This window comes from Petaurus breviceps, unplaced genomic scaffold, assembly GCF_028583685.1.
Source record: "Petaurus breviceps papuanus isolate PSGF00001 unplaced genomic scaffold, PetGlider_PUasm1.0 688, whole genome shotgun sequence".
Lineage (NCBI taxonomy): Eukaryota > Metazoa > Chordata > Mammalia > Diprotodontia > Petauridae > Petaurus > Petaurus breviceps.
The window spans coordinates 27,346,726-27,372,278 of record NW_027186457.1 but is presented as its reverse complement, the minus strand read 5'-3'; the positions used below and the strand labels follow the sequence as shown (position 1 = coordinate 27,372,278).

Sequence of the window (25,553 nt, the reverse complement as noted above, 5' to 3'; positions counted from 1 at the left end):
GCTGTTGGAGTAGCTGGTGAGACAGATGGTTGTCAGGCTGACAATGGTGCCATTTCATTGGCATTTGATTTCCCGCTGGCCACCTGGCTCCTCAGCCATCAGTGCATGGCCTCAAGGTGGGAATCTCTCCTAAGAGATTTCTGGGAATTGCAGGGTCCACTCCAGAATGTTGAGCTGTGGGTTCCAGAATTAGCCCCTCTGACTCTGGCTAGCTGAGGACTGACTCCTGGGCTACATTGAATTTGCAATTCTATCTTTTGATCATTCTAACTTCCCCAGCCTGAAATAATTACATATTAGAGGCTCTCTAAGTGATGTCCCCATTTCCCCCTGTAAACCAGAAGCATTTTGAGGAACTGCAAGCCAGTAGAACATCAGAGCTGGGCAAGCGAAAGGAGAAACACAAGATGTGTTTTGGTAAATACTAATTTTCAGTAATTTAGGGATCCTGACTGGTGTTTCTTTAAGGTGGATAGACTATAAAGTTAGTCTTCTCTGTGAAATAAAGGGGTTTTAGAAGCAAAATCAAAGAATTAAAGGGAGATGGAGTTTGAAATTTGGGAAGGAAATTTGAGCTCTGTCTGTGTGAAATAGATTGCCTTTGCTAATATCCTGTGTAAATGTTCCATCCCCCCTGGAATTACTTTGTATACACTATGTGTTTCAATGTTGTACCTCCCCTTGATTTTAGCACTTTGAGGGCTGGGTCCATTTGTCATTTTTGGCTTTGTATCTCAAACACCTGGCATCATGCCTAGCAAAGAGGAGACCCTTAATGAATACTTGTTGAACTGAAGATTTGCCTGTAGAATAAAAGTACTTGGAAGGTCCTTTGCTCATTTTTCAAATAATCGACCTTATAGTGTGACCCCAGTTCTCAGAATTTTCTTCAGAATATTTTTTTCTGATTATATTGTACTGTTATTTTGTTTCTTAAAAATCATGTTATATTTTTTTCTTGGACTCATAAAAATGATAATGTCTTTCTTAAGTAATAACTCAGACTTATAGAGTGTTTTGCAAAGCACTTTCCCTCACAACAACCCACTCAGGTAGATTGTGTGAATATCATAAACTCCATTTTAAAGATGAAAGAACTGAGGTTCAAAGAGCTCAAGATGACATAGTTAAGTGGCAGTGCCAGGACGCAAACTCTGGGCTTTTCTCTACCTATATGACTTTGGACAATTTACTTAACCTCTCTCAGCCTTGGGTTTGGACTAGATGTCTTCTGAGGTGCCTTTTAACTCTAGATCTAGGACCCTATGATTGTCCTTTTTACCCTTCATGTCTACATCAGGATGTTTAAAGTGTCCTATAGACCCATCCCATTCATTTTTGAGCTTCCCCTGCAGGTTACAAGGGTGATGCTGAGGTTTGGAGGTGGGAGATTCTATGGCAAGTCAGCACTAGAAGCCAGGCCTTCTGCTTGACCCCTTCCTGCAGCATGTAGAACAATTTGCTCAAAGCTGGTGGGGAGGAGGGATTCTTTAAAATACACAACTCTGTGGCTTATCCCTATCCTTCCTAACATCTAAATATACAAGCATGAGTTAGGATGCTGGCATTAAACCTTTCCTCATGTGTGGAAATGAACCTGAGAAGCCCCAGCATTGCTTCATTAAGACTTTTCCATGAGTCCTTTTCTCCTAGCCTGTGCCAGAGATTTGCCAAGGGAAGAGGCTATGATTTGATAAACAAATAACAAATTAGGCAAGCTCATCTTTCTAACTTGAGAGTTCTCTGAAACATTATGAGAACATGTCTTTCGCATGTTCTGGTGCTTCTTTCTCTAGCTCAGTGCCTAAGCGTCCCCTTTGATTTTAATGATTCATTGTCTGTTGTGAAAACCATTCCACGCTAATCTCTGTGAAATTACTGACAGATGACTTTGTAAGGCATTTTTAGCCAGTCACTCTCAGCCTCAGTTTCCTCATCTACAAAACAAGGAGGATGAGCTAGATGACCTTTAAGGTCCCTCCCAGTCCCGCCGTTGTGTCTAATAAGGTGTCTCTTAGCTCCGATGTTCTATTTTTGAAGGTCCGATGCAGCCTTGTTGTTGTATCTTCTTAGGTCTTCTCCAACTTCTATGTTTTCTGTTCTGAGGATCCTCCCAGATCCTGTTGTGTGTGTTAAAGTCCCTTCCAGCTTCATACCCTGTCTTCTAAGTTCCCCTAGCTCATACTCTTATTTTTGTCTACCTCATTGTATTCTATATGGCGGCCATCCCTTTCTCATTTTGTACCGTAATAGTAAAGATATTTTGCTTTTCAGAGGTCATAAAACTTGACAATCCAAGTGGATATTCTTTGTGTTTTTTTGTAGGTATTAATTTAATAGATGTTTGTAATCTTAGTTATGAAAAATGGGAGAGATTTTTTATTCCTGGCTTTGGGCAAGTCGAGGGAAAAGCTATTGGAGGAACACGTTGCACACATCGCATGTAGATACTATTAAGCTGCTGTTTATTCTGTGTTTGGTCTTTATTGGGGTTGTCTTGGCTGAGGGTCCTACTTCCCTAACCTTTTTGTCTTTTTTCTTTTCTCAGATCTAGAAATGACTGGAGATTTAAATAGTGATGATTATGAGTATGAAGATGAAGCCAAGCTTGTTATATTTCCAGACCACTACGAAATTGCATTGCCAAATATAGAGGAGTTACCTGCACTGGTCAGTGGATGTGGACTGCCGATAGATAGAGATGGCTGTGTGTGATTCCGAACTTGAAACTGATCTTTTGGGAGTCGTGTGTATGTATGTATGTGTGTTTCAGAGAGAGAAATTGCTGAGTCTTTTTCCTGTAAATTCTGTTAAATCCAACAGACTTTTGTTAAGGGCTTACTGGATACCAGGCACTGCTGCATTCTGTGGATACAAAGACAAAAACAAAACAATTCTTGCCCTCAAGGAGCTTATATTTTACTGGGGGGAGGGGGAAGGAATAGAGTAAGATGGAAAAAGATACTTAAAAATACATGCAAAATAGACACTGTGTAACTTAAGAAGGGAAGAGCATTAATGACTAGAGGAAGCAAGAAAGGACTTGTCTACACAAGGTGTCACTTGAGCTGAGTCCTGAAGGGAGCCAGAGATTTGAAGGAATCCTTAGGAAGGAAGAGTGTTTAAGGTAAGGGAGGTAACCTGTGCATAATCATGGAGGTGGCAGATGGAATGTCACATATGGACACCTAGAGTAGACTGGAGCTTAGAGTGCATGATGGGTAATTATGTAAAATACTTTTTTCCCCCTAGAAAGGTCTTGGTAGCATCTGAATGTCAGAAGACTTATCTTTTCACAAATTATTTCTATTGTGGTACAATGGAAAGAGCACTGGCTTTGGAGTCAGAAGATCTGAGTTCAAATCTTGCTTCTGATGTTTTGGACGAGGCACTGAACCATGCCAGCCCTCAGTTTTCTCATTTGTAAAGTGAGGGGGTTGGGCTGTATGGGATCATTGGACTCTTCTAGCCGTGAAGCTATGATCTGATGATCGTTCTTTGGGAGAGCATTTTGTTCAGTTTCAGTTGCCTGGTTAAAGAGTCTATCTGAGGACAGACTCTGCTGGTTATTGCTTAGGACTGCCTGGGTTCTGGAACTGTGTCCACCTGCATGCAGAAAGAGAAGGAAAGCCAAGGCTGCTTCTCATCTCTCTTTTCCTTTCCTTTTCCCCCCCACATGGGCACAACGTGCTTTGCAAGCTTTAATAAAGCGCAGACTAAATGCCAACTGTTATCATCATGGTTGCATCCTTTCTCTGGCCATTGCCCTTCACCTTACCTAGGTGTTTGAGGATGGGAGCTGACTATGCCTCAGCTTTGATTCCATTTCCCCACATCCGAGCAGTTGTGCTTGGCTCCAAAGAAGAGTCCTTTAAATTTGGTCCCTTCCTTTTTCTCTTCCTCCCTCTCTCTTCCTTTCCTCTTCTCAAGAGGCAGCATGATCTAACCAAAGAGAGCCAGACAGAAAACCATAAAGATCCGAATTCAAATCCTGCCACATATACTTAGCTGGTGTAACCCTGGATAGGTCAGTTGATCTCTGCCAGCCTTATTTTTCTCATCTGTAACCTTCACAGGGTTGTTGCGAGGACCAAATGAGATAATATATAAAAATATAGACAAATGTCAGTTATTATTAACATTCTTTCTCTTGCTGTTTCAGTTCTTCCCCGTTGCCCTTTTTCTCTCTCCCATCTTTTCTCTCCAGGCCTAAAGGGGCAGTTGAGGGGTATGGAGGTTGGTGGCAGCAGGAAGGAATGTCAGGAACTTAGAATTAAGACCTGAATTTGAATCTACCTCAGACTGTTACTAGCTGTGTGTTACCCTGGCTCACTTCACCACTCATGCCTCAGTATCCCCATCTGCAAAATGAGGGCATTGTAGTTGATGACCTCTCAGATCCCTTTCAAGTGTGAATCTATGCTCCTGTGATCGAACCAGATCTTTCTGGTTCCTTTTTGTCTTCTTCCTTCGTTACTTCGAGCCCTGCTTAACACAAGGCATGTCTGCCAGGGCCTTGAGTTTTCTGGATGGCTTTTCCCAGCATACTCAGACACCTGTTCACTTCTGCTTGCCAGGAGGGCAGATTTTTGTGAATCTGGGTTTGTTAGAGACTAGGTTGGAGCCGGTCATTCACTTTCTTTTTGCCTTTGACCTAGTTGACAAGGAAAGCCAGCTCTGGGGAGAGCAGAGTTTGTGTGGCTGGTTTAGTTACTGCTAACAGCTCCTGTTTTCTGTTCTTTTTTTACCTTTTGGAGGGCAATTGGGGTTAAGTAACTTGCCCAAGGTTACACAGCTAGTTTTTTTGTGTGGGTGTTAAGTGTCTGAGGCCGGAACGAACTCAGGACCTCCTGACTCCGGGGCCAGCACTTTACTCATTGCACCACCTGGCCGCCCCCCTGTTTTCTGTTCTTTTTAAAGTAGACTGAACCAGAGTAGGTTCTTCCTCATGCTTGCCTCCGACCTTAGCCCTGTGCCTTCCCGGGGCAAGTCCCTTAATGTCCCTTAGCCTCAGTTTCCCCATTTTGAAATGGGGATGTAACTCAAGGGATTTTGTTGTGAAGTTTATATGAAATAATATGGAATGTAGCTAAATGTATCTAAAATTGGAAACTGTTAAGTGGTATAGAATTGTTAGTTATTGTAATTGTTGTTGAATTTCTCCTATGATAATTCAAACCAGAGAATAATAATAGCCAGTTTTTATAGAAGTTTAGAGTTTACAGATTTCTTTACAAGTGTTATATTAGTTAATTCCCACAGCAACCCTGCGAGGGAAGTACAACCATTATCCCTGTTTTATAGATGAAGACACTGAGGCAGGCAGGGGGGAAGTGCACTAGCCAGCAAATATGTGTTGGAGGGTAGATTTGAACTCAGTCTTCCTAACTCTGGGTGCAGCACTCTAACCACTGAACCACCTGGCTGCTTCTGTAGATAGATATCAGAGTTTCATATACAATCATCTTTTCCCCCCATATTCTACTGTGTTATGGAAATGCTTGTTCTGTTCCTTAAATTCAGAATAAAATCAATAAAATAGAATATATATATGTCAATAACATAATTATATTTGATAAGATGCAGGGACTGTGCATTTGTCTGTCTTGGTATCATCTTGTATTTTGCACAGTGTCTGGTGTATCTTAGGCATTTAATGCTTGGTGACTTGATTTTTTTTACTTTTTTTTTTGGAGGGAGAGGAAGGGCAGTTAGTGTTAAGTGACTTGCCCAAGGTCACACAGCTAGTAAGTGTGTCAAGTGTCTGAGGCCGGATTTGAACTCAGGTCCCCCTGACTCCAGAGCCGGTGCTCTATTCACTGCACCACCTAGCTGCCCCATTTTTTGCTTTTTTGCAGGGCAATTGGGGTTAAGTGACTTGCCCGAAGTCACATGGCTAGTAATTGTGTCACGTGTCTGAGGTTGAATTTGAACTCAGGCCCTCCTGACTCCAGGGCTGGTGCTCTATTCACCGTACCACCTAGCTGCCCCTTGGTGACTTGATTTCTCTGAAATAACACTAGGGCTCCTATATCATTGCAAACTTAGTGTAAAATTTCTATGGGCATTCTTTAAAGTAGATTTTAAATATAGATAACTGACTTTAGAAGAAAGGTAAAATAATATATTATAAATAAAGGCTATAGTTTCTTTTATGTCTTCCATTAGCCTCATATGTACATGGGATAACAAATTAGTTATGAAAACTTTTAATCTTATTTATATTTTACATATAGAACAATATCCAACAATATGAGCAGCCAGGTGGGACAGTGGATAGAATGTTGGGCTTGGAGTCAGGAAGATCTGAGTTCAAATTTGGCCTCAGACACTTAGTGGGGTGACCCTGGGCAAGTAACAATTCTATTTGCCTCAGTTGTCTTATCTGTAAAATGAGCTGGAGAAAGAAATGTCAAACCACTGCATTATCTTTGTCAAGAAAACCCCAAATGGGGTCACTAAGAATAGGACCTGACTGAAATGAAAGAACAATAAAAACATCCAGCATAAAACTTGAAGTATGAGAACTTATACTAACATCAGAAGTGTTGGACAAATCCCCATCTAATGAGTGATTAATTACAGCTTGATTCTTTTGTAGAAAAAGTATACTATAGCCAGGAAACTGCTTGGAATTATTTGAAAATCCAGGGATGTTTTGGGGTACGAGGTATGATTTAAGTGGCCCAGGGCATTCTGACACATATAACTAAGAGTAGGCTTTAGGCTCATCAAGATCATAGATTTCAGGTTGGAAAGAAACTTAGAGGTCCTCAAGTCCAGCATTCAACTTTTACAGATGAGGAAACAGAGGCTAAGGGACATAAGGTGACTTGTCCAGTCAAAGTCATACTGCATAGTGGGTGGCAAAGCTGAGTTTTGAATTTGGGTCCTCTAACTTTACATTAAGAGTATTTTTCTCCTTTTACAAATGACTATTTGCTATTTTTGAGGGTTTTGGTAAGACTCCTTTTGCTTTTCCAAAAAATGAAAATTACTGAGCTTAAAAAGACCAACAGTGTCTCCTTTATCTCTTGACCTCCTCCACCTGGGACACTTCCACCCTATTAGGCACTTAATGAAATCTAAAACTGAGTTTTTCTAACTTGGACCTGCCTTATGATAACTTAAGGTAGATAAGTGTAAGATAGTGAATTCTAGGGGAAATAACCCACATTTCCTTTTTAGAATAATGGCTTAAGGAGCCATCCACTGTGATCCAAGAAAAGAACCAAATGTCATTTTTCTGTTTTCTTGAAAATATTGGCCTTATATACCACCATGACCAGGAACATGTTGACTATCATCAGGAAGTGCAGTTGAAGATAGTATACCTTATCCTTGAACAATGTTCAGGCAGCAGGGTCTATAAAAAGAACACTGGACTGGATGCTGGGGGACTTGGGCCCTAGGCAAGGAAAATGGAAGCTTCTTGAGGATGGAACCTATTTTTGTTTTGGTCTTTGGGTCACCAATGTTTATCCCAGCGCTTTGAACACTATGGTTGTTGAGTCACTTTTAGTCGTGTCTGACTCTTTGCGACCCTGTTTGGGGTTTTCTTGGTAGAGATACTGAAGTGGTTGGCCATTTCCTTCTCCTTTGAACACAGTAGGTGATACCTTTTACTTAAAACCTATGTTGAGACCTCCCCTTGCCCAGCTCCTAATACTCTTTCTTTTCTCCTCAATTTAATTAATATGTTTTGTATATACTTATTTATGTATGTATCTCCTCCAGTAGAATGTGAGCAGGGACATTACCCAGGGGCATTGCATTCTCACTGCTACCACAATGCTTGGCACATAGTAGGTGCTTAACAAATTCTCGTTGATTGGTTAATAACTGTTTGAATTGTATGGAATTGTCATATCTGCCCATGATATATATTTATTTTTACATATTTATTATTTTTATAATTATATATTTATATAATATATAATAATATAATACATAATTATATATTTATTTAAAAAATGAGATTTATAGATGGCTTTGGATTTTTATATTCTAGTCATTGGGTTGTACTTCTCCTTCTACCCTCCCCATCCCACCTCCCTCCTAGAACGGAACCTTTCCTTGTTGTCCACAATAATTTAAATGACCACTGGGATGGGCTGGGGGTGGGGAGAAGAGTGTAGCAAGGTAGGTTGGACTAGAAAGATTAGGACATTCAGTCTGGAAAAATGATGGCTTAGAAATATGTATGTCTACATGTATATTACATATATGAATATATATGTATATATATCTCCCTATCCTTTTGTATCTGTCTATCTAGAAAGCATTAATTAAATATTTATAAGATGTCAGGCACTGTGCTAAGCTCTGGGAATGCAACAAGAAGCAAACCAAATGGTGTCTGCTCTCTAGGACCTTGCTGTTTGATGGAGGAAGACAATTTATGAGAGGGAGGTGGGAAGCCTGAGGGAGGAAAGGGGAAAGAAGGGAAAACCTTGGGAAGAGGGTAGCAAAGTAGTTGTTTGAGAAGCTGAGAAGTCAGGATGGCGAGGCTAATGAGTCCAGGAAATATAATCAAAGTGTGTTAAATTGAGGAGGGTATTTGTAGGTCAACATGGAATCATTAATCCAGTGTTCAGGAGTCATGTGATTATAGATTTGGAGCACAGAAGGATGTTAGAAGTCATAGACTTAAGCTGTAGGATGCTCTCAGAGGCTTGAAAAAAATGAGAAGCCAAAGGAAGCTGAATTAATATTAGATGGGCATCTTATGAAATTTCTTATCTCAAGGTGATATAGATATCTTTAAAAAAAACCCTAAGAATTAATGAATAGCCTATCCATAATGGGTTATTAAGGAAAACGAAGGTGTCCATGTCCAGGGGAATAGTCAGTCACAACATAGCAAAGTCACAGGAACAGAACATGGAGTGTTGTATGTGTGGAACATGGAGTAGGTCATGAGTGTCTGGGTCACAAAAGTGAGTAGAAGACTGGAAAAAATAGGAATGTAGAGGCTGAGAACTTTCCATGTCAGAGAGGACATTGGGGACAGCTAGGTGGCTCAGGGGATAGAGTGCCTGACCTGGAGTCAAGAAGACTCATCTTCCTGAGTTCAGATCTGGCCTCAGACATTTCCTAGTTGTGTGATCCTAGCCAAGTCACTTAACCCTGTTTGCCTCAGTTTCTTCATCTCTAAAATAAGCTGGAGAAGGAAATGGTAAACCACTCCAGTACCTTTGCCAAGAAAATCCCAAATGGAGTCATGAAGAGTTGGAAGTAACTGAAACCACTCAACAAAAACAGTGATGTCCCGGCTAGGGGGAGGAGTTACCCCCTAATACTTGGAGGAAGGGAAGGGAAAACAACCAGGCTTTCTGCACAATAGCCTTTGACAGAGAAAGGTGGGAGATGGGGGAATAAGCATTCATATAGAACCCACTGTGTACCAGGAACTATGCTAAGCACTTTACATATGTTATCTCATTTGATCCTTACAACAACCCTTCGATGTGGGTGCTGTTCTTATCCCCATTTTACAAGTCACTTGCCCAAGGTCATACAGCTAGTGTCTGTAGCTGAATTTGAATTCAAGTCTTCTGACTCCAGGGCTAGCACTCTGTCCACTGCCTCATAAAGCTAAGAGGGATAGAGTCTAGATCTGGACCAAAATGATAGGTTTTTAGCAGTCAGTCAGTATTATTTATCTACAGTATCCTCCAATGGCATATAAGTTTCTTTGACTAATCATTTTATTTTATTTATTTTTGAGGGTGGGTCTCTGTATCTCATCAGGCTGGAAGTGCAGCGATCACTCAGACTGATTGCAGTACCGATTGGCCTGGAAGCTTGGACCAGCTTCATATCTAACCTGGACTGGTTTGCCCTCCCTGGGGCTCACCATGTTGGTGCCAGACTTACTGCAGACACCTGAGTGGCTTTAGCCCTCCTGCAGCTCAGAACTCCCAAGCTTAGTCGATCAGCCTCCCTGGAAGCTGGGATTACAAGTGTACCCCAACATGCCCAGCAGCATACAAACTTCTTAAGGGTAGGGACTGTGATCATGATTTTCCTTAAATCCTCAGGTCCTAGCACAGTCAATGCTTTAAATAAAAACTTATTGAATTGAATTTGGTGCTTTAGGGAATACAGGAAAGCTGGAAGACATAGTCCCTCCCCTCAGGGAATTTAGAGTTCAGTGTTTAGGACCATAGATTTAGAGCTAGAAAGGATATAATTTTCCAGATGAAGAAATTGGGACCCACAAAGGGGAAAGTAATAATAAAAATGGATTCAAATCTAGGTCTTCTGACCCTGAAGTCTGTACTTTTCGTTACACTACTACCCTCATTAGCAGTTATGAAATAGGAAATGGCATCAGTGCCACATGGCATGGCGGGAGGCATTGTAGGTGCCATGGGAGTTCAGGAAGGAGATAGATGTTTGAGAGAAATGTAATTATGTTCTTATTGAGGTTTCCAGCTAATTAGAACTTTTGTTTTGCTTGATGTAATATAATTCCTTCTAGGAGTTATACCATTGGTCTTGTCTGACATATGATGGGAGCTGTGTCTGACTAATGAGGTGTCCTTTTTGGAACAGTAGAGGCAAAGATCAGAAGCCCAATGGGTTGGTGCCAAGCCAGCCTTCCCAGGACTGATGATACCATTGGCTGCCCAGGGTGTAAAGGTACCGGGGATGAGTGCCTCTATCCAGGGTCAGATCTGTACCCATTAAGATTTGGAATCGTGGCTGACCATTCCAGTCTCGGTGTGATTGAGAACATGTGTCGCTCGCTCAGGGGCAAGTTTAGGAAACTGTTCTGAATGCTGGAAATAAGATCTAGGTCAGCTGAAAGGGAGGAGGCTGGTTTGCCTGGTACATCTGAGTACTTCCTGTTTTCCTTTTCACTCTGGTCATTGGCTGTGTATCGCCTGCTGCCCAGGGCAAAATGAGATGGAGCAAAGATGGACCTTGAACTTATAAAATGATGCCAATGGTGAGAACTGACAAACTTGGGCGTGATGTGTGCTTCTTAGCAGACCCCCCTCACCTAGGTCCCTTTCTATCCAGTCCCACAACCAAGACTCCTCTGCCTCCCCTTATCACCTCTCTTCTGGACTATGGCAATAGCCTTCTGGGTGGTCTCTTTACCTCAAGCCTCTCCCTACCCCTGTCTATCTACCACTCAGATGCCAAAGTGATTTTCTTAAAGCACAACCTGACCAAGTCACCCCCTTTTAGTCAATAAACTCCAGTGGCTTTTTGTTAGATTCAGATCAAATACACACTTCTCTTTGACCTTGAAAGTTCTTCTCAATCTGGGCCCTTCCTATTTTTTTTTTTTTTTTAGCTTTCTTACATTTTCTGATCCTCACCCTCTTTGATTTAGCTACACTGGTCTATTCTATGTTTAATGCACACAACTTTCCATCTCCCATCTCCATGACTTTGCACTGGTTCTTCCCCATGCCTGGAAGGCACTCTCTCCTTATCTCCACCCACATTTTAGAATCCCTGACTTCCTCAGGCTGCAACTTAATGAGCAGCATTCTGCAGGAAACCTCAGTGGTCTATAGTGGTTAAGTCCCTCCTTCCTCAAATTACCTTGTATTCATTTTGCATTAGATACTTGGACTATACAAAGCTCCTTGAGGGCAGAGGCTTTGTACCCTCAGTGCCTAGCCTCCTGTTCAACACATAGAAAGTGCTTTAATTGATCATTGCTCCCTAATTGCTTCTCAATTTAGACTTTGACTACTCCAACTCCCCCATTTTATACAGTTGAGGAAAGTGAGACCCAGAAGGGTGACTTTTCCTCCATCACATAGCTAGTAAGTATTTTAGGCAAGATTTAAACCTAGGTTTTCCTGACTAACAAGTATCTATCTCTATCTACTGCACCATCCTGTCTCCTAATAGTAAATTTGAAGTAATCCCCTGCAAGTCACTTCACCCTGTTTGCCTCAGTTTCCTCATCTGTAAAATGAGCTGGAGAAGGAAATGGCAAACCACTCCAGTATCTCTGCCAAGAAAATCCCAAATGGGATCATGAAGAGTTGGACACGATTGGAACGGCTGAATGACAACTTCTTGGGAATAAGGGACAGAGGACACCAATGAGTAGGGGAAATCAGGACGGCTTCATGTAGGAGATGGTGTATTACTCAGTTGCTTTGGGTTTTATTGGATCTAAAGGGCATTTATCCATAAGATTTTCACTTTCCCTTTTTTGTTAATGGTTTTTATAGATCATATCTTGGTTTCTCTTGCAGGTAACAATTGCTTGTGATGCCGTCCTTAATTCAAAATCTCCATATAGGAAACAGGAGCCGGATTCCTGGGAAAATGAGCTGCAAATTTCCAAACATGCCAATAACCTCATGCAACTGGACAATGGTGTCAGGATTCCTCCCAGGTGAGAGAGCTGCAGGTGGTGGGAGGCAGCAGGGGGTCAGGGAGTGTTTCTGAGACCACCAGCCACATAAGGATACTGATCTACTATTGTAAGGTACAGCTAACTTTCTGTAACTCTCTACAAATAAATACCACCCTTGTCCCCCATTATTTACTTATCTGTGTACATCTTGTACCTTTCAATAGAATGCAAGTCCTTGAGGGCAGGGACTGTTTTCATTTTTTTGACTTTGTTGCTCCCCTATCACCTAGCAGAGGGTTTTCAAGATAATAGAAACTTAATAAACGTTTGTTGAATATGAAACAAATTACATTCGAATTTTTACTTATTATGAACAATGTCCAAGCCTTTCCATTAAAGTTACATGCAGTGAATAGAGTGAATAGCCCTGGAGTCAGGAGGACCTGAGTTCAAATCCGGCCTCAGATACTTAAAACAAAAAAAAAACTAGCTGTGTGACCTTGGGCAAGTTGCTTAACCCCAATTTTCCTCCAAGAAAAAGCCAAAAAAAAAAAATAAAGTTACATGCAAGAAAGGCTTAGGAATGCTCTTTTTAAGAGAACACAACTCTCTTCAGGATGTGTTCTCATCCTACCTTATTTCAGTACAAAAATTTGGTTCTTTGAGTGCTTATTAAGAGCCTACCACATACAGCCAGTTTTCTGTACGAATCTAAGGACAAAAAAGTAAACATTCCCTTCATCAAGACATTCTTCTTTGGGATACAACTATACGTATGGCTGCATGTATGTAATAGCAGTAACCTTGCTACTGCTGGACTGTGTGAGCCCAGGAGTTCTGTGATATCCTCAAGTATAGAAGGTATGCTTTACCTTTCTTTGTAGCCCTAGTACTTAGTACAGTTCATGGCATATAATTGGTGCTTAATAAATGTTTATTTTTTATTTTTAATAATATTTTCCCCCAATTACATGTAAAAGCGATTTTTAATATTTTTCTTTTTTTTTTCAAAGTTTTGAGCTCCAAATTCTATCTCTACCTTCCTCCCCCCTCCTTGAGATGGTAAGCAATCTAACATAGGTTATACATGTGCAAACATGTAAAACATTTCCATTTAATAAATGTTTATTGACTGACTGATTGCCTAAGGAGAGATGAATTAACTCAGGTTGGAAATGGGCCAAAGCTGATCATCAGTGGGGTCAGCCCCATCAGTGTTCACTGCATCTCTAGCCTGAGCAAGAAAGGGAGATCTAGTCACAAAAAACAAGTCATTTAAGCTACCAGGGCCTCAGTTTCCCACTATACAAAATTAGGGTGCTGGACTAGATTGTTTCTGAGATCCCTTCTTGCTCTAGATAGTGTTTTTATTTATTTTTTTTTGTATTTTTGGAGGAGGGAAGGCAGGGCACTTGAGGTTAAGTAACTTGCCCAAGGTCACACGGCTAGTAAGTGTTAAGTGTCTAAGGCTGGATTTGAACTCAGGTCCTCCTGACTTCAGGACGGGTGCTCTATTCACTGTACCACTGTAGCAGCAAGCACCCTAGCATACCCAGGATGGCTGCTACCACAGGTTCTTAGAGCTGCTTTTCTAAAGGAAAGCAACTCAAAATGGGTTAACAATCTTACTTTAATCAAACATGTATCATTTACCTAGTTCAGGGGGAAAAGTCAGCACCCTGAACTTCAGAGAATACAAACAGAAGTTACAAACAGACAAAAAAATACAGACAGAGAAACAGACCAGCAGACAGGTTTCCAGCTGTCTGACCATCACATCCATACCCAGTTAGTTACCAGAGAGGGAAGCACCAACATCTGGGTTTTCAAAGCTGGGGGGGCTCAGCAGCTGCCCAGAGTCTCATCTGGTCAAACCACACAACTCTTCCCAAAGTGAGCCCCAAAGCAAAACTTCACATCAGAGTATATACAACCTTCTCCTGGGTCAGAGAATGTCACAACCCTCTTGACCCACAGCCTAATCACAAAGTAACAAGGTGTGGGCGTTCTGAAAAACAAGCCTCCCGCTCCAGGATCCTTGTGACCACCTTCAGCCTATTAGGGGGTAGAGTGTATTTTCAAATCAGGGAAGGTTCTCAGATTCACTTAAGCCTATCTAGGGGCCAAGGGGCAGGGAAGATCTTCAGATTCCAATTCCCATTACAGCCAGCTAGCTGCCCCTAGATTCAAATTCTCCATCAATTGAGGGAATTCAAATTCTCCCTCAGACACTTACTAGTTGTGTGACCCTGGGCAAGTCAGTTAACTACTCTCAGCCCCATTTTAATCATCTTTACAATGGGGTTAATGATATTAGCTGTCTCACAGGGTTGTCAGAATCAATGAGGTAACATATATCCTCCATGAATAGCAGTTACTATTATTGTCACCAATGATTAAACTATTAGTTGTTATTGATTGGCTACCTCTAAATTGAGAGCTGGAAGGGATCTTGGAGGTTGGCCATTCCAACCTCCTTATTTTAGAATTGAGGAAACTCAGAGCCTAGGGCAGCTAGCTGGCACAGTGGGCAGCCAGGTGGCCCAGTGGGTAAAGCACTGAACCTGGAGTCAGGAAGACTCATCTTCCTGAGTTCAAATCTGGCCTCAGACACTTCCTAGCTGTGTGACCCTGGGCAAGTCACTCAACCCTCTTTACCTCAGTTTCCTCATCTGTAAAATGAGCCAGAGAAAGAAATGGCAAACTGCTCTAGTATCTCCGCCATGAAAACCCCAAATGGGGATACAAAAGGTGGGTATAACTGAAAAACTGAGACCTAGAAGAGTGAGTTTTCCTTCTTTCCTTGGACACCAGGATAGCTAGTTATGCCCCTGTCTTCATGTCCCTGTAAAATGAGGATTAGTTCTTATTATCACTTGATAAGATCAGGAATGAGACTCTTGATCCTTGTTTGTAAAGTTGTAAGGCTACACACTGTGACACGGCTAGCTCAAGAGGGTTCCTTAGGCTAATATGCCCACCTCTTCCATCCCTTCCCCAACCCTCCCCTCCCCCCAATATTTGATCCTTCAGGTATAATTTGGTGTAGAGAACCTGCCAGGGCAGCCTTGAAGGGGAAACATCAAAAGAGGGAAGGGGAGGGCAGCCTCACTGCCGCCTCTGATTTGGTGGCAGGATTTATCAGTTTGTTTGGAAGAGTGGGTATTTATGGGCCTTGTGCCTTTTTTTAAATCACTAGCTTTTGAGGAGCCTCCCCCACCTGCTGCTTCCCTTAGTCCTTGGCCAGCTGCCGGTCACTAGGGCACTGTGGGGCACCAGTTTTGGGTTATGGCCCATCACCCACCATGCCTGCTATTATTAGAGCACATTGGCTGAGGTGTCCACAGATCAAAATTAACTGGCTAGAAAGAGCCAAGTGAACTCAACCTCTGTCTTGGTCCTTCTAGGCGTCAGGCTCCCCCTGTTATATGACATTATCATCACTTCCTCTGAGTTATTGATGAAAGTCAGTTAGGATGTCATCAAGAATTAGGAACAAAATCAAAATGAATAAGTGTGCTTGTCTGAGACCAGGACACACTGGATTTTTTGCTTTTTGGGTAAAGATAATGCCCTAAAATGATGAGGGGTCATGAGAGAATTCCAGATGGAGTGAGATTTAATTTATTTAAAAATTAAACTGAAAAAAGAGTCAAGTTATTTTCATTAGCATTCATTTCAATTCAGCAAACATTTATTAAGTACCTACTATGAGCCAGGCAATGAACTGCGATCTGGAGATACAAACACAAGTGAAAAGGGCCCTGCATTTATTAAATACCTGCTGCGCACCAGAAACTATACCAGACTCTGGAGACGCAAAGGCAGGTGTACAATAGTCTGTGCCACACTTCAAGGAGATTACATTGTGCTGGGGAGACCTAGCACGTGCCTTAGGAAAATTCAGGAAGGTATGCAGAGAGCGCCTTGGACTGACAGCAAGGAAGGGGTGGGGAGAATCAGGGCAGGCTTCACGTGAGCTGAACCTTGATGGGAGACAAGGACTCAGTGGTGGAGATGAGAAAAGGGGACCATTTTAGGGACAGGGACAGTTTTCTGCAAATTCAAAGAGGAGAGTGTTGGAGTAGTTGGAATGGATGCAGCTGCGGTGCCTAGAGTCAGGGAGACTGGAATTCAAATCCAGCCCCGGACACTTCCTAGCTGTGTGACCCTAGGCGAGTCACTTAACCTTCCTGCCTCGGTTTCCTCATCTGTAAAATGGGGCTAGTAATAGCACCTGCCTTGCACGGTTGTTGTAAGGAAAATGAGATCATATTTATAAAGCACTTGGCACATAGTAGGTGGTAGATGAGTGTTAGCTCTTATTATTTAGTTGGTTGCTCCACTTTGTTCTTCCCCGTGGCACTTCATTGCCCACCTCCACACCTTTGCACTGACTCTGTCCCTGCCTAGAATACACTTCCTCCTCACTTCCACCTCACAGAGTCTCACTTCCTTCAAGGCATATCTCAAACACCACCTTGTGCATCAATCCTTTTCTGATTCTCTCAGCTGCTAGTACCTTCCCACCTGAACTTGTAGTTAATTACTTTGTGTTTATGTGTATTTTTCTTCTTTATACATTTATTCTGCGTATACTTATTTACATACATATTACGTGTAATAGATTTGTATCCTCTCTATATTTTTAGGTGTACTCCCATTTTGATGTAAACTCCTTGCAAATAGGAATTGTTTCATTCTCTGTATTTGTATTCCCAGCACCCAACAGTGTCTGCAACATAGGTAGTGAATAAGTGTCTATTGGTTGATAGGAGCAGTGTGGACTAAGACAGGCAGGTCTGGAGGGTGTCAGACTGCAGAATTCCTTCAATGCTCCACTTGGTGTTTGTACTAGATCCTGGGGAGCAGGGGAATGACATGATCAGACATGGGCTTCGTTAGGAAGAAGTTAAGCATTTTTTAAAATGTTAAAAAAAAACGGATTAAAAAAACCTTACTCCTAGGTCTTGTTCCATATTTCAAATAACTCATTCCATCTGCTACATCATATGCTTGCAAAGCTTGGAGAGGCTGTGTCCAAGTAAAGGTAATCAACCTGATTGTCTTGTTCTGGCTTCCCAAGGCGCACTCACCAGCCAGGGGGAGATGGTCTTCCATATGTTTGTCCTCAATGGTGTCCTTTACTCCTGTTCTTTGGAGTTCCTCCTTGGTTATGCATTGCACCCCAATCGCACCCACCAGCCACCTCTCCATTGCCAACAGTTACATGGAATGTATATTTTACAGCTTTCATGTACCACCTCCAGTTTCCAAGGGATAATTCTCTACCCAAACCTCTCTTCCTTGGGATGTTCGAGGAATTCAAATCAACAGATACTTATTGAGTGTCCATTATGTGCAAAGGAGCCTGGTATGTGCTAAATGGGAAGTCACCAGTTGTCCAGGCTGTCTGGAATAGAGGGTGTACGTACCCGGGAATTGTGGGAGAATAGCCACAGTTTCACCATAAGTGAAGACCCATTTTGTTTCAACCCTTTTTATATGCTTCTTTATAAAACATATAAATCTCTTTTCCTGAGTTAATAACTAGGATATAATGAACCTCAGTCATCTTTCTTTGGCTGAAGACTGAGTAGTGCCACGGAGGCCTCTGATTTCTGATTTACTGATTTCACACTTCTACAGATGGTAAGACTGTATTATATATATATACAGAGAGAGAGAGAGAGAGAGAGAGAGAGAGAGAGAGAGAGAGAGAGAGAGAGAGAGAGAGAGACTAGGCTAAATTGTAGCACTACCAGGCCATACCCTAGAAATCACCAATCTCCTGGGGACTGTTTTGAAGCTGTTCCTGTGAAGGGTTTTGTCCCCTCCCCCCCATGGGTTATGGTTCTGTTTTATCTCTGCAAATTGGTTCTCTGTGTCTGCACCACTCTCTCTCTTCACCTTCACCTTGTAGAATCCCTTCAAAGCACCACTCAGGTGAAACTGATATACACTTTGTATTTAATTATGTATATGCAGAGTTCCCCAGTGAAATTCAGATTAATCAAACAGGCCTGTTATTTGTGTATAAAACTCTACAGTTACAAAAGTCACATAAAAATGGAGTCACCAAAAGCAGAGACCCTCCGATGGGGGCTCAGAACTGTTCCTTCTTTGTCTTTGCATCCCAGTGCCACCCTGCAGGTGTGTAGCAAAAAGTTTGTGAATTAGTATCACAGATTTAGAACTAGGAGTGATCCCAGAGACCATCAAGTCTAGGGATTCTTAACCATTTCTGTATTATGGCTGCTAGGTAGCACAATGGATAGAATGCTGGACCTGGAGTCAGGAAGATCTGAGTTCAGATTTGGCTTTGGACACTTATTTACTTGAGATCCTGGGCAAGTCATTTAACTTTTTAACTGTTTACCTGTTTCCTCATATGCAAAATGAGAATAATAATATCACCTGTCTCCCAGAATTGTTGTGAAGATCAAAAAGCTTTGTAAACCTGAGAATGCTACATATAGAAATGCTATCTATTACTATTATGATGATTTTTATCGTGGACCCTGTCTGGTAAAATCTATGGATGCCTCAGAATAAAGCTTTAAATGCGTAAGATTACCAAAGGAACAAATTATATCGAATTAGTTAACAAAATAAAAGTTTCCAGACCCCAGGTGCAAAATTCCTGATATAGTCTAACAGGCTCGTTTCAAATGTGAATTGAATAAATGTAGAAAAACAAGGGGAGTCAGTTTTATTTCTCAGTGCTGAAGCAGCTCTGTAAGATTATCAGTTATAGCGATCTCTATCGGTGGAAAGGGTTTTCACACGTGGGAGTTCCCTACACATGAAGTTTTTTAAAAAGTCAGGTTTGCCAGGTATCTGGGCTCTCCTTGATTAACACTTGGCTTTCTATTGTCAGTGTTTCAGAACTGCCATTGTTTTCTCTCTAAGACCTTTAAAATAGATACTGATTTTATCATCTCTATTTTAAAACTTGACCCAACAGCCCTTGCCCTCAGGCAGCATTTTTGGCCAGTGGCTTTCGGTCTTTTCTACCTAGTCATTCCACAGAGGACATCCAGGAATGCCCCACATTCTACATCATCTTTCCGTGGAAAGAAAATTATAAAACCCTCAGGACACCTGGTCTCTGCTCACTTTTCAGAGGGAAAGAATTAGTAGCTGTGGAGCTGGCCTTGGGCTTGTAGCACAGGGTGCTAATGAAAAGAGAATCCTGCTTGAGGGAAGGGAAAGATTGGACTCTAATTCTCTCTAGTCTAATGCAATCCCAGATTGAGAAGCCTTGCTTTGAAGTGTTCATGATGGATAGTGTGGCCTGGAACTTGGAAGTCAGGAAGACCTTGTTTGATTCAAATCCAGCCGCAAATACTCTCTAGCTGTGTGACCTCGGACTGGTCTATTTAACCTCTCCAAGCCTGAGTTTCTTCATCTGTAAAATGAGAATAGTAATAGAATTTATCTCACAGGATTGTTGTGAGGATCAAATGAGGAAATATATTTAAAATGCATTGCAAACCTCAAAGCACTATAAAAATGTTAGCAATTATTAAAAAAAATTCATGCTATCTTCTGTTTTCATTATCACATACATTTCCCAAAGTATCCTCCGCCCTTCCCCTCCCAGAGGGCCAATAAAAAAAGAGAAAAATAAACTCACCGACACATTGAAAGTCTGATTTATATGCATTGTTTCCACATCCATCGTCCTCCCCCATCTCTGCAAAGAAGGGAGGGAGGTGCCTCCTCATATCTCCTTTTTGGAAACAAGGGTGGTCATTGTAATTTCCCAGCATTCTTTTCCCTGATTGTTTTGTGGTTGTTCATGTGCTTTCCATTTATGTTGTTGAGGTCATTGTGTACCTTGCTTTCCTGGTTCTACTTCTTTCCCTGTGCCTCAGTTCATTGGAGTCTTCCTGTGCCTCTCAGCATTCATCAGTCCTTATAGTGCAGTAATATTTCATTTCATTAATGTACCATGACTTGTTTAGCCAACCTTCCATGCACGTGCATCTAATTTGTTTCCAGTTTCCTACTCACTTTTTACATTTTTCCTCTTTTAACATGTGTCTGTCCAGCGGCTGGAAGTGTGCCAAGTGTGACTTGCGAGAGAACCTTTGGTTGAATCTGACAGATGGCACCATCCTTTGTGGAAAGTGGTTCTTTGACAACATGGGGGGAAATGGGCATGCTCTGGACCATTACAAAGAAATGGGTTACCCTTTGGCAGTGAAGTTAGGAACCATCACTCCTGATGGGGCAGGTGAGTCCTTCAAGCTTTGGGATTTAAGCAACTGGGGGAAGGGGTGCCGACAGCAAGGGCAGGGCAGGTAAACCTTTTGACATTGTGCCAGGAGTGTTAGTTCTGGGTTGAGAAGATCTTGGTTCAAGTTTGGCCTCTAATTCTTAACCTGAGTGACCTGTGGATGACACATTTGTCATCATTGTCATCATCATCATCACCACCTCAACCCTTGCATCTCCAAAACCCCAGACTCAGACATTCTCTTCTCCAACCTCCTCCTTCTTGCCCTTCCATTACATCTCCTCTCTCACTCCTTCCAGACCTACCTTTTGGTTTAGAGTATGAGGCAGCATGGACCAGTGGGGCATGGTAGTAGGTGATTCAGTGTGCCTGGGTTCAAATCCTAACTTTGTGACTCTGGACAAGTCACCCTCTCTGGTTTGTGGGCTCCTCATCAAATGAGGGATTAGATCAGGTCCTTTCCAGCTCTAACTCTCTGCTCCTGTGGCTTTCTGGTCCATTGATTCTTTCCTGTTGTCTCAGGCCATCACCCATTTGGACTAATGCTCTCCTTACCTCAGGCTGACTGATAGAGATTCTCAGATTTTGCTAGGCAGTGTCTCAGTCACAGGCAGATTTTTAATTTTCACATTTTGGAGAATCCTGCAGCTGCTCTCCTTAGAGTAGATAGGCACTTTGTTCCATTCCTAACAATATCCTCAAATGTTGCCCCTTACCCCCGGATAAATTTGGCTGCTACCTGATGTCCTGAAAACAGGTTTTGTTCAGTATTAAAATGAAGAGTATTGAATCCAGCCAGGAGAACCAGATGAGGCCCACAGTGGCATATGCATATTTTGAAAGAGACAGGATAGGGCCACCTAGGTGGCACAGTGGCCCTGGAGTCAGGAGGACCTGGGTTCAAATCAGGTCCCAGACACTTGACACTTACTAGCTGTGTGACCTTAGACAAGTTACTTAACTCTGATTGCCTCTCGAAGGAAAAAAAAAAGAGAGACAGGGTTGTCATTTGAGAGGCACCTTGGTGGGGAGGAGAAAATGCTGCCTTTGGAGTTGGCAGATTGTGGTTCAAATCGTAGCTGTACCACCATGTGACCCTGGGCAGATCACATAAGCTCTCTGGGCCTCAGTTTCCTCATTTGTAATATGAAGGGAGTGGACTAGTGGCCTTTGAGGTCCCTTCCTCCTTTAAGGATATGGTCCAGTTGAGAATCTTTCAGATAGAAGATTGCTGGAATTTCACTTGTTTAAAAAAATTTTTTTTGGAATCGTCTACCTTTGTACTTCCCAAGCTCTGGGCTGATTGTTGGGAATTGCAAGGAGGAGAGTTTAATTCTTAAGCTAATTAGCATACTGACATTTAAATCATTCAATGATAACACATAATTCAATAGTTTTAAAAAGCCAGGTTTCTGGAATATTAATTTGTGCTTTATAAAGAACAGGCATGTAATGTTGAGTGGACTGCCATCTCTATTTATTGGTACATTTTGGGTCCCCTGGGACTCTTTTTTGGGGGGGAGGGAGGAGGATGACAGGAGAGGAAAAATTATTTTCACAATACTCTTAGTTAAGCTTATTTTTAGCTAGCATTAAGTTTCCTATTTTTGACTAGATCTCTTATTTATTTGGTGGAAGGGACTCCCAGTGAAGAAGCTCTATCAGCACAGATTCGCATCTTCTTTGTAATGTGCCATTTGAGGGCACTGACTGAGGGCACTGACTAAGGGCACTGATTAAGGGCCACTAAGTGCTTGGGACACTGAGAGGTTAAGGTACCTCCCCATTGTCATACATGTCAGGGGTAGGACTTGAACCCAGGTCTCACCCAATCCAAGGCCACTTCTGTACTCCTATACCACACTGTCTCTTGAATTAAACTAAGTTTTGGTTTTTTTTTTTATTTGAAGACAGTCTAGGGAATGTAATTTTCAGTTTATATAACTGGGAATTTATTATCATTCAACAAGCGTTTGTTAAATGCCCCAGTGGCAGAGCCAGATTTTGAACCCAGGTCCTGTGACTCCAAATTTAGTGCTTTTTCTAGTGTGCCACATGAGCAGGATGGCTTTGCTTTGCCTCTCATTGTTGTTCAGTTGTTTCAGTCCTGTTTGACTTTCCCTGTTGATCTCATTTGAGGTTTTGTTGGCAGAGATACTGGAGTGGTTTGCCATTTCCTTCTCTAGCTTATTTTACAGATGAGAAAACCAAAGCAAATAGGGTTAAGTGACTTGCCCAGGGTCACACAGCTAGGAAGTGTCTGAGGCCAGATTTGAACTCAGGAAGGTAAGTCTTTCTGATTCCAGGCCTAGCGCTCTGTGCACTATGGTGCCACCTAGCCATCATTCTAAATCTCTTGTTTGTTCACTAGCTAACTCTCAGCATTATTTGTAGTTGGGGGAAGAGACTGACAGGTTTCTACAAATCTTTGTGTTGCCTGAAAATGGTTTGTTCATATTTCAAAGTTATAGACCAGGAGGGGTGGTCAAATTCTAGTGAATTATATTATGACCTGGAAGCCTTGGGAAATTTATAGGTTCAAAATCACAGGCTCATGAAAAGCTATTTCCTTTGTAGTGACAGCTGCCAACCTGATAAAGGACGTACCCGTATTCTCAGAGTGTACCTTCCAGACGTCCCACACTCCTATCTCCTTATGTTCTCTTTGAGATTTTAAAGATCTTTTTTAATGTCATAAAATGTTATTATTTCACACTTCTTGGGTCAAAGGTTTGTTTTGAACATTGGGCTTATTTTTAAAGGCTTTTCCAAGTCAAGAATGAGGAATTTTTTCAAGTTAGGGACTTAGCTAATTGGGAAATAAATCAATTATTTTAAAAACCTTGAATTTAGTATGGTTAATTTTTTTAAATTTGTGGATGAAGAGAACTATGGTGTAAATATTTTACTCATCTAGTTGTAAAATTAAGACTATGAGTCAACCTGTATCATTAATAGAGCATTGACATAATTGGGAGAAAAAGAGTCTTAAGAGAGACATGATAGCTATTTTTTCCTGTTTTGGGGACTGAACCTGTAATTTCTTAGTGTTGGTATTGTGGTTCAACCATTTTCAGGTATGTCTGACTCACTGTGACCCTATTTGGGGTTTTCTTGGCAAAGATACTAGAGTGGTTTGCCATTTCCTTTTGCAGCTCATTTTACAATGAGGAAACTGAGGCAAATGGGGCTAAGTGACTTGCCCAGTGTCACAAAGCCAGAGCTAGGACTTGAACCCAGGTCTTTCTGATTCCATTTGCCATATTTGAAAAGTTGTTATAAGGAAGAGGGCTTAGAATTGTTCTGTTTGGTCCCCAAGGGCAAAAGTAGGACAGCAGCTGGAAGTTACAAAAAGCCAAAACCTTTCTAACAGTGAGAGCTGTCCAAAAGGGGTCTGGGCTGCCTGGAGAGGCAGAGGGCTCCCTTCACTGTCTCCAATTAGAGACTGAATGATCACTTGTCTTTTGTCTTGGACTAGGGATTCCTTCAGGTCTAGTTGGACCAGATGGCCACTGTCCTCCTAACTCTAAAATTCTGTGGAAAAATATAATTTTCTTTGAGCAGAAAAGGGAGGATATTGAGGAAGGGGGGGGGGGGGGGGAGAAGAGGGTAGAGGAGGGAAAGAAACATGGAAAGGAGAAGCCATTGGGGAAAAGAGGAAGACACAAGATGGTGACAGAGGAGGCCAGGGACCATGTCTTATCTGAACCTCCCACCTCCCTCATTGCCTTGCACAGTGCACTTTATATAACTGGATCTTACTGAATTGATTCAAGGTTCTCAGGTGTGTGTACTTCTACTGTGAGAAGGGAAAAAAGGAAGGGGATAGGCATTTATATAGCACCTACTGTGTACTAGGCATTGCACTTAGTGCTTTTTTTTTTTTAAAACAAATATCTTATTTGATCCTCACAATAACACTGTTACCTCCATTTTACAGTTGCAGAAATTGAGGCAGAGTTAAGTGACTTACCTAGGGTCACACAGCTCATAAATTTCTGAGGCCAGATTTAAACTCATGTCTTCCTGATTCCAGGTTCATCTCTCTACCCACTGTACTACCAGCTGCATATCTACATATACACTGGGAATTTTTAATACTTTTTTGTGTGAGGCCCAGGACATACTTCTTACATTTTTTTTTTTTGCCGTTAATGAAGATGTCAAGGAAGAGCAGGCATGGACTTGTGATTCTAGCAGCTAGGGAACTTGAGAATGGGAATGATTTGGGAATTCTGGGCTGCAGTGAGTTAGGCTGCTCTGGCATCCACATTAAGTCTGGCATCAATATGGGGAGCTCATGGGATCAGGGGATCGGGAGTGGGAGAGAGGGTGGAATGAAGAGGAGGGTCACCATATTGGTAAAGGAGCAGCAAAACTGGCCCAGGTTAGAAATAGCAAGTCAAAGAGTCCGTGCCAATCAGCAGTGGGTCAGACCTGTGACTATTTGACTATCCCCTGCCCTTCTAACCTGGAAGAGATGAAGAGACTCAGTCTTTAAAAAAAGTCAAGGAAATTTATCATTGATCCTAATGCTTATAAATTTCTTTTCTCCTTTGCAGATGTTTATTCTTTCCAAGAAGAGGAGTCTGTTTTAGATCCCCATTTAGCCAAGCACTTAGCACATTTTGGGATTGACATGCTTCAGATGCATTCGGTGAGAATGCCAACCTTTGTTTACACCAGTATAGGGGATGGGAAGGTGGTGGCAGTGAGATTGTTATATCTACTTTATTCTTTTCTTATGTGAATATTCATTATGACAAAATATGAAGTTTTTATTATTTTTGTTTTCAAGTACAATTATGTGGGGTCAATCCAACCCATCAATCTATAAGTATTTGTCAAGCGCTTACTATGGTCTAGGCACTGGGAATGTAAGTACAAAAAATAAAAGAATCCCTACCCTCAATGCGCTTACCTTCTCACGAATGACACGCTTCAGATGCATTCGGTGAGAATGCCAACCTT

The 25,553-nt window shown here is 41.8% G+C and overlaps 1 protein-coding gene across 1 annotated transcript in view; it reads left to right on the top strand.

The window, feature by feature from the left end:
- The window catches only part of USP13 (ubiquitin specific peptidase 13), a 131,489-nt gene that overhangs the window by 53,630 nt on the left and 52,306 nt on the right, over window positions 1–25,553 (top strand). Inside the window, exons 4-7 of the mRNA XM_069104415.1 lie at window positions 2,549–2,670; window positions 12,234–12,376; window positions 20,395–20,579; window positions 25,145–25,328. Coding sequence (XP_068960516.1) covers window positions 2,549–2,670; window positions 12,234–12,376; window positions 20,395–20,579; window positions 25,145–25,328 — 634 coding nt within the window. The remainder of the gene's footprint in view (window positions 1–2,548; window positions 2,671–12,233; window positions 12,377–20,394; window positions 20,580–25,144; window positions 25,329–25,553) is intronic.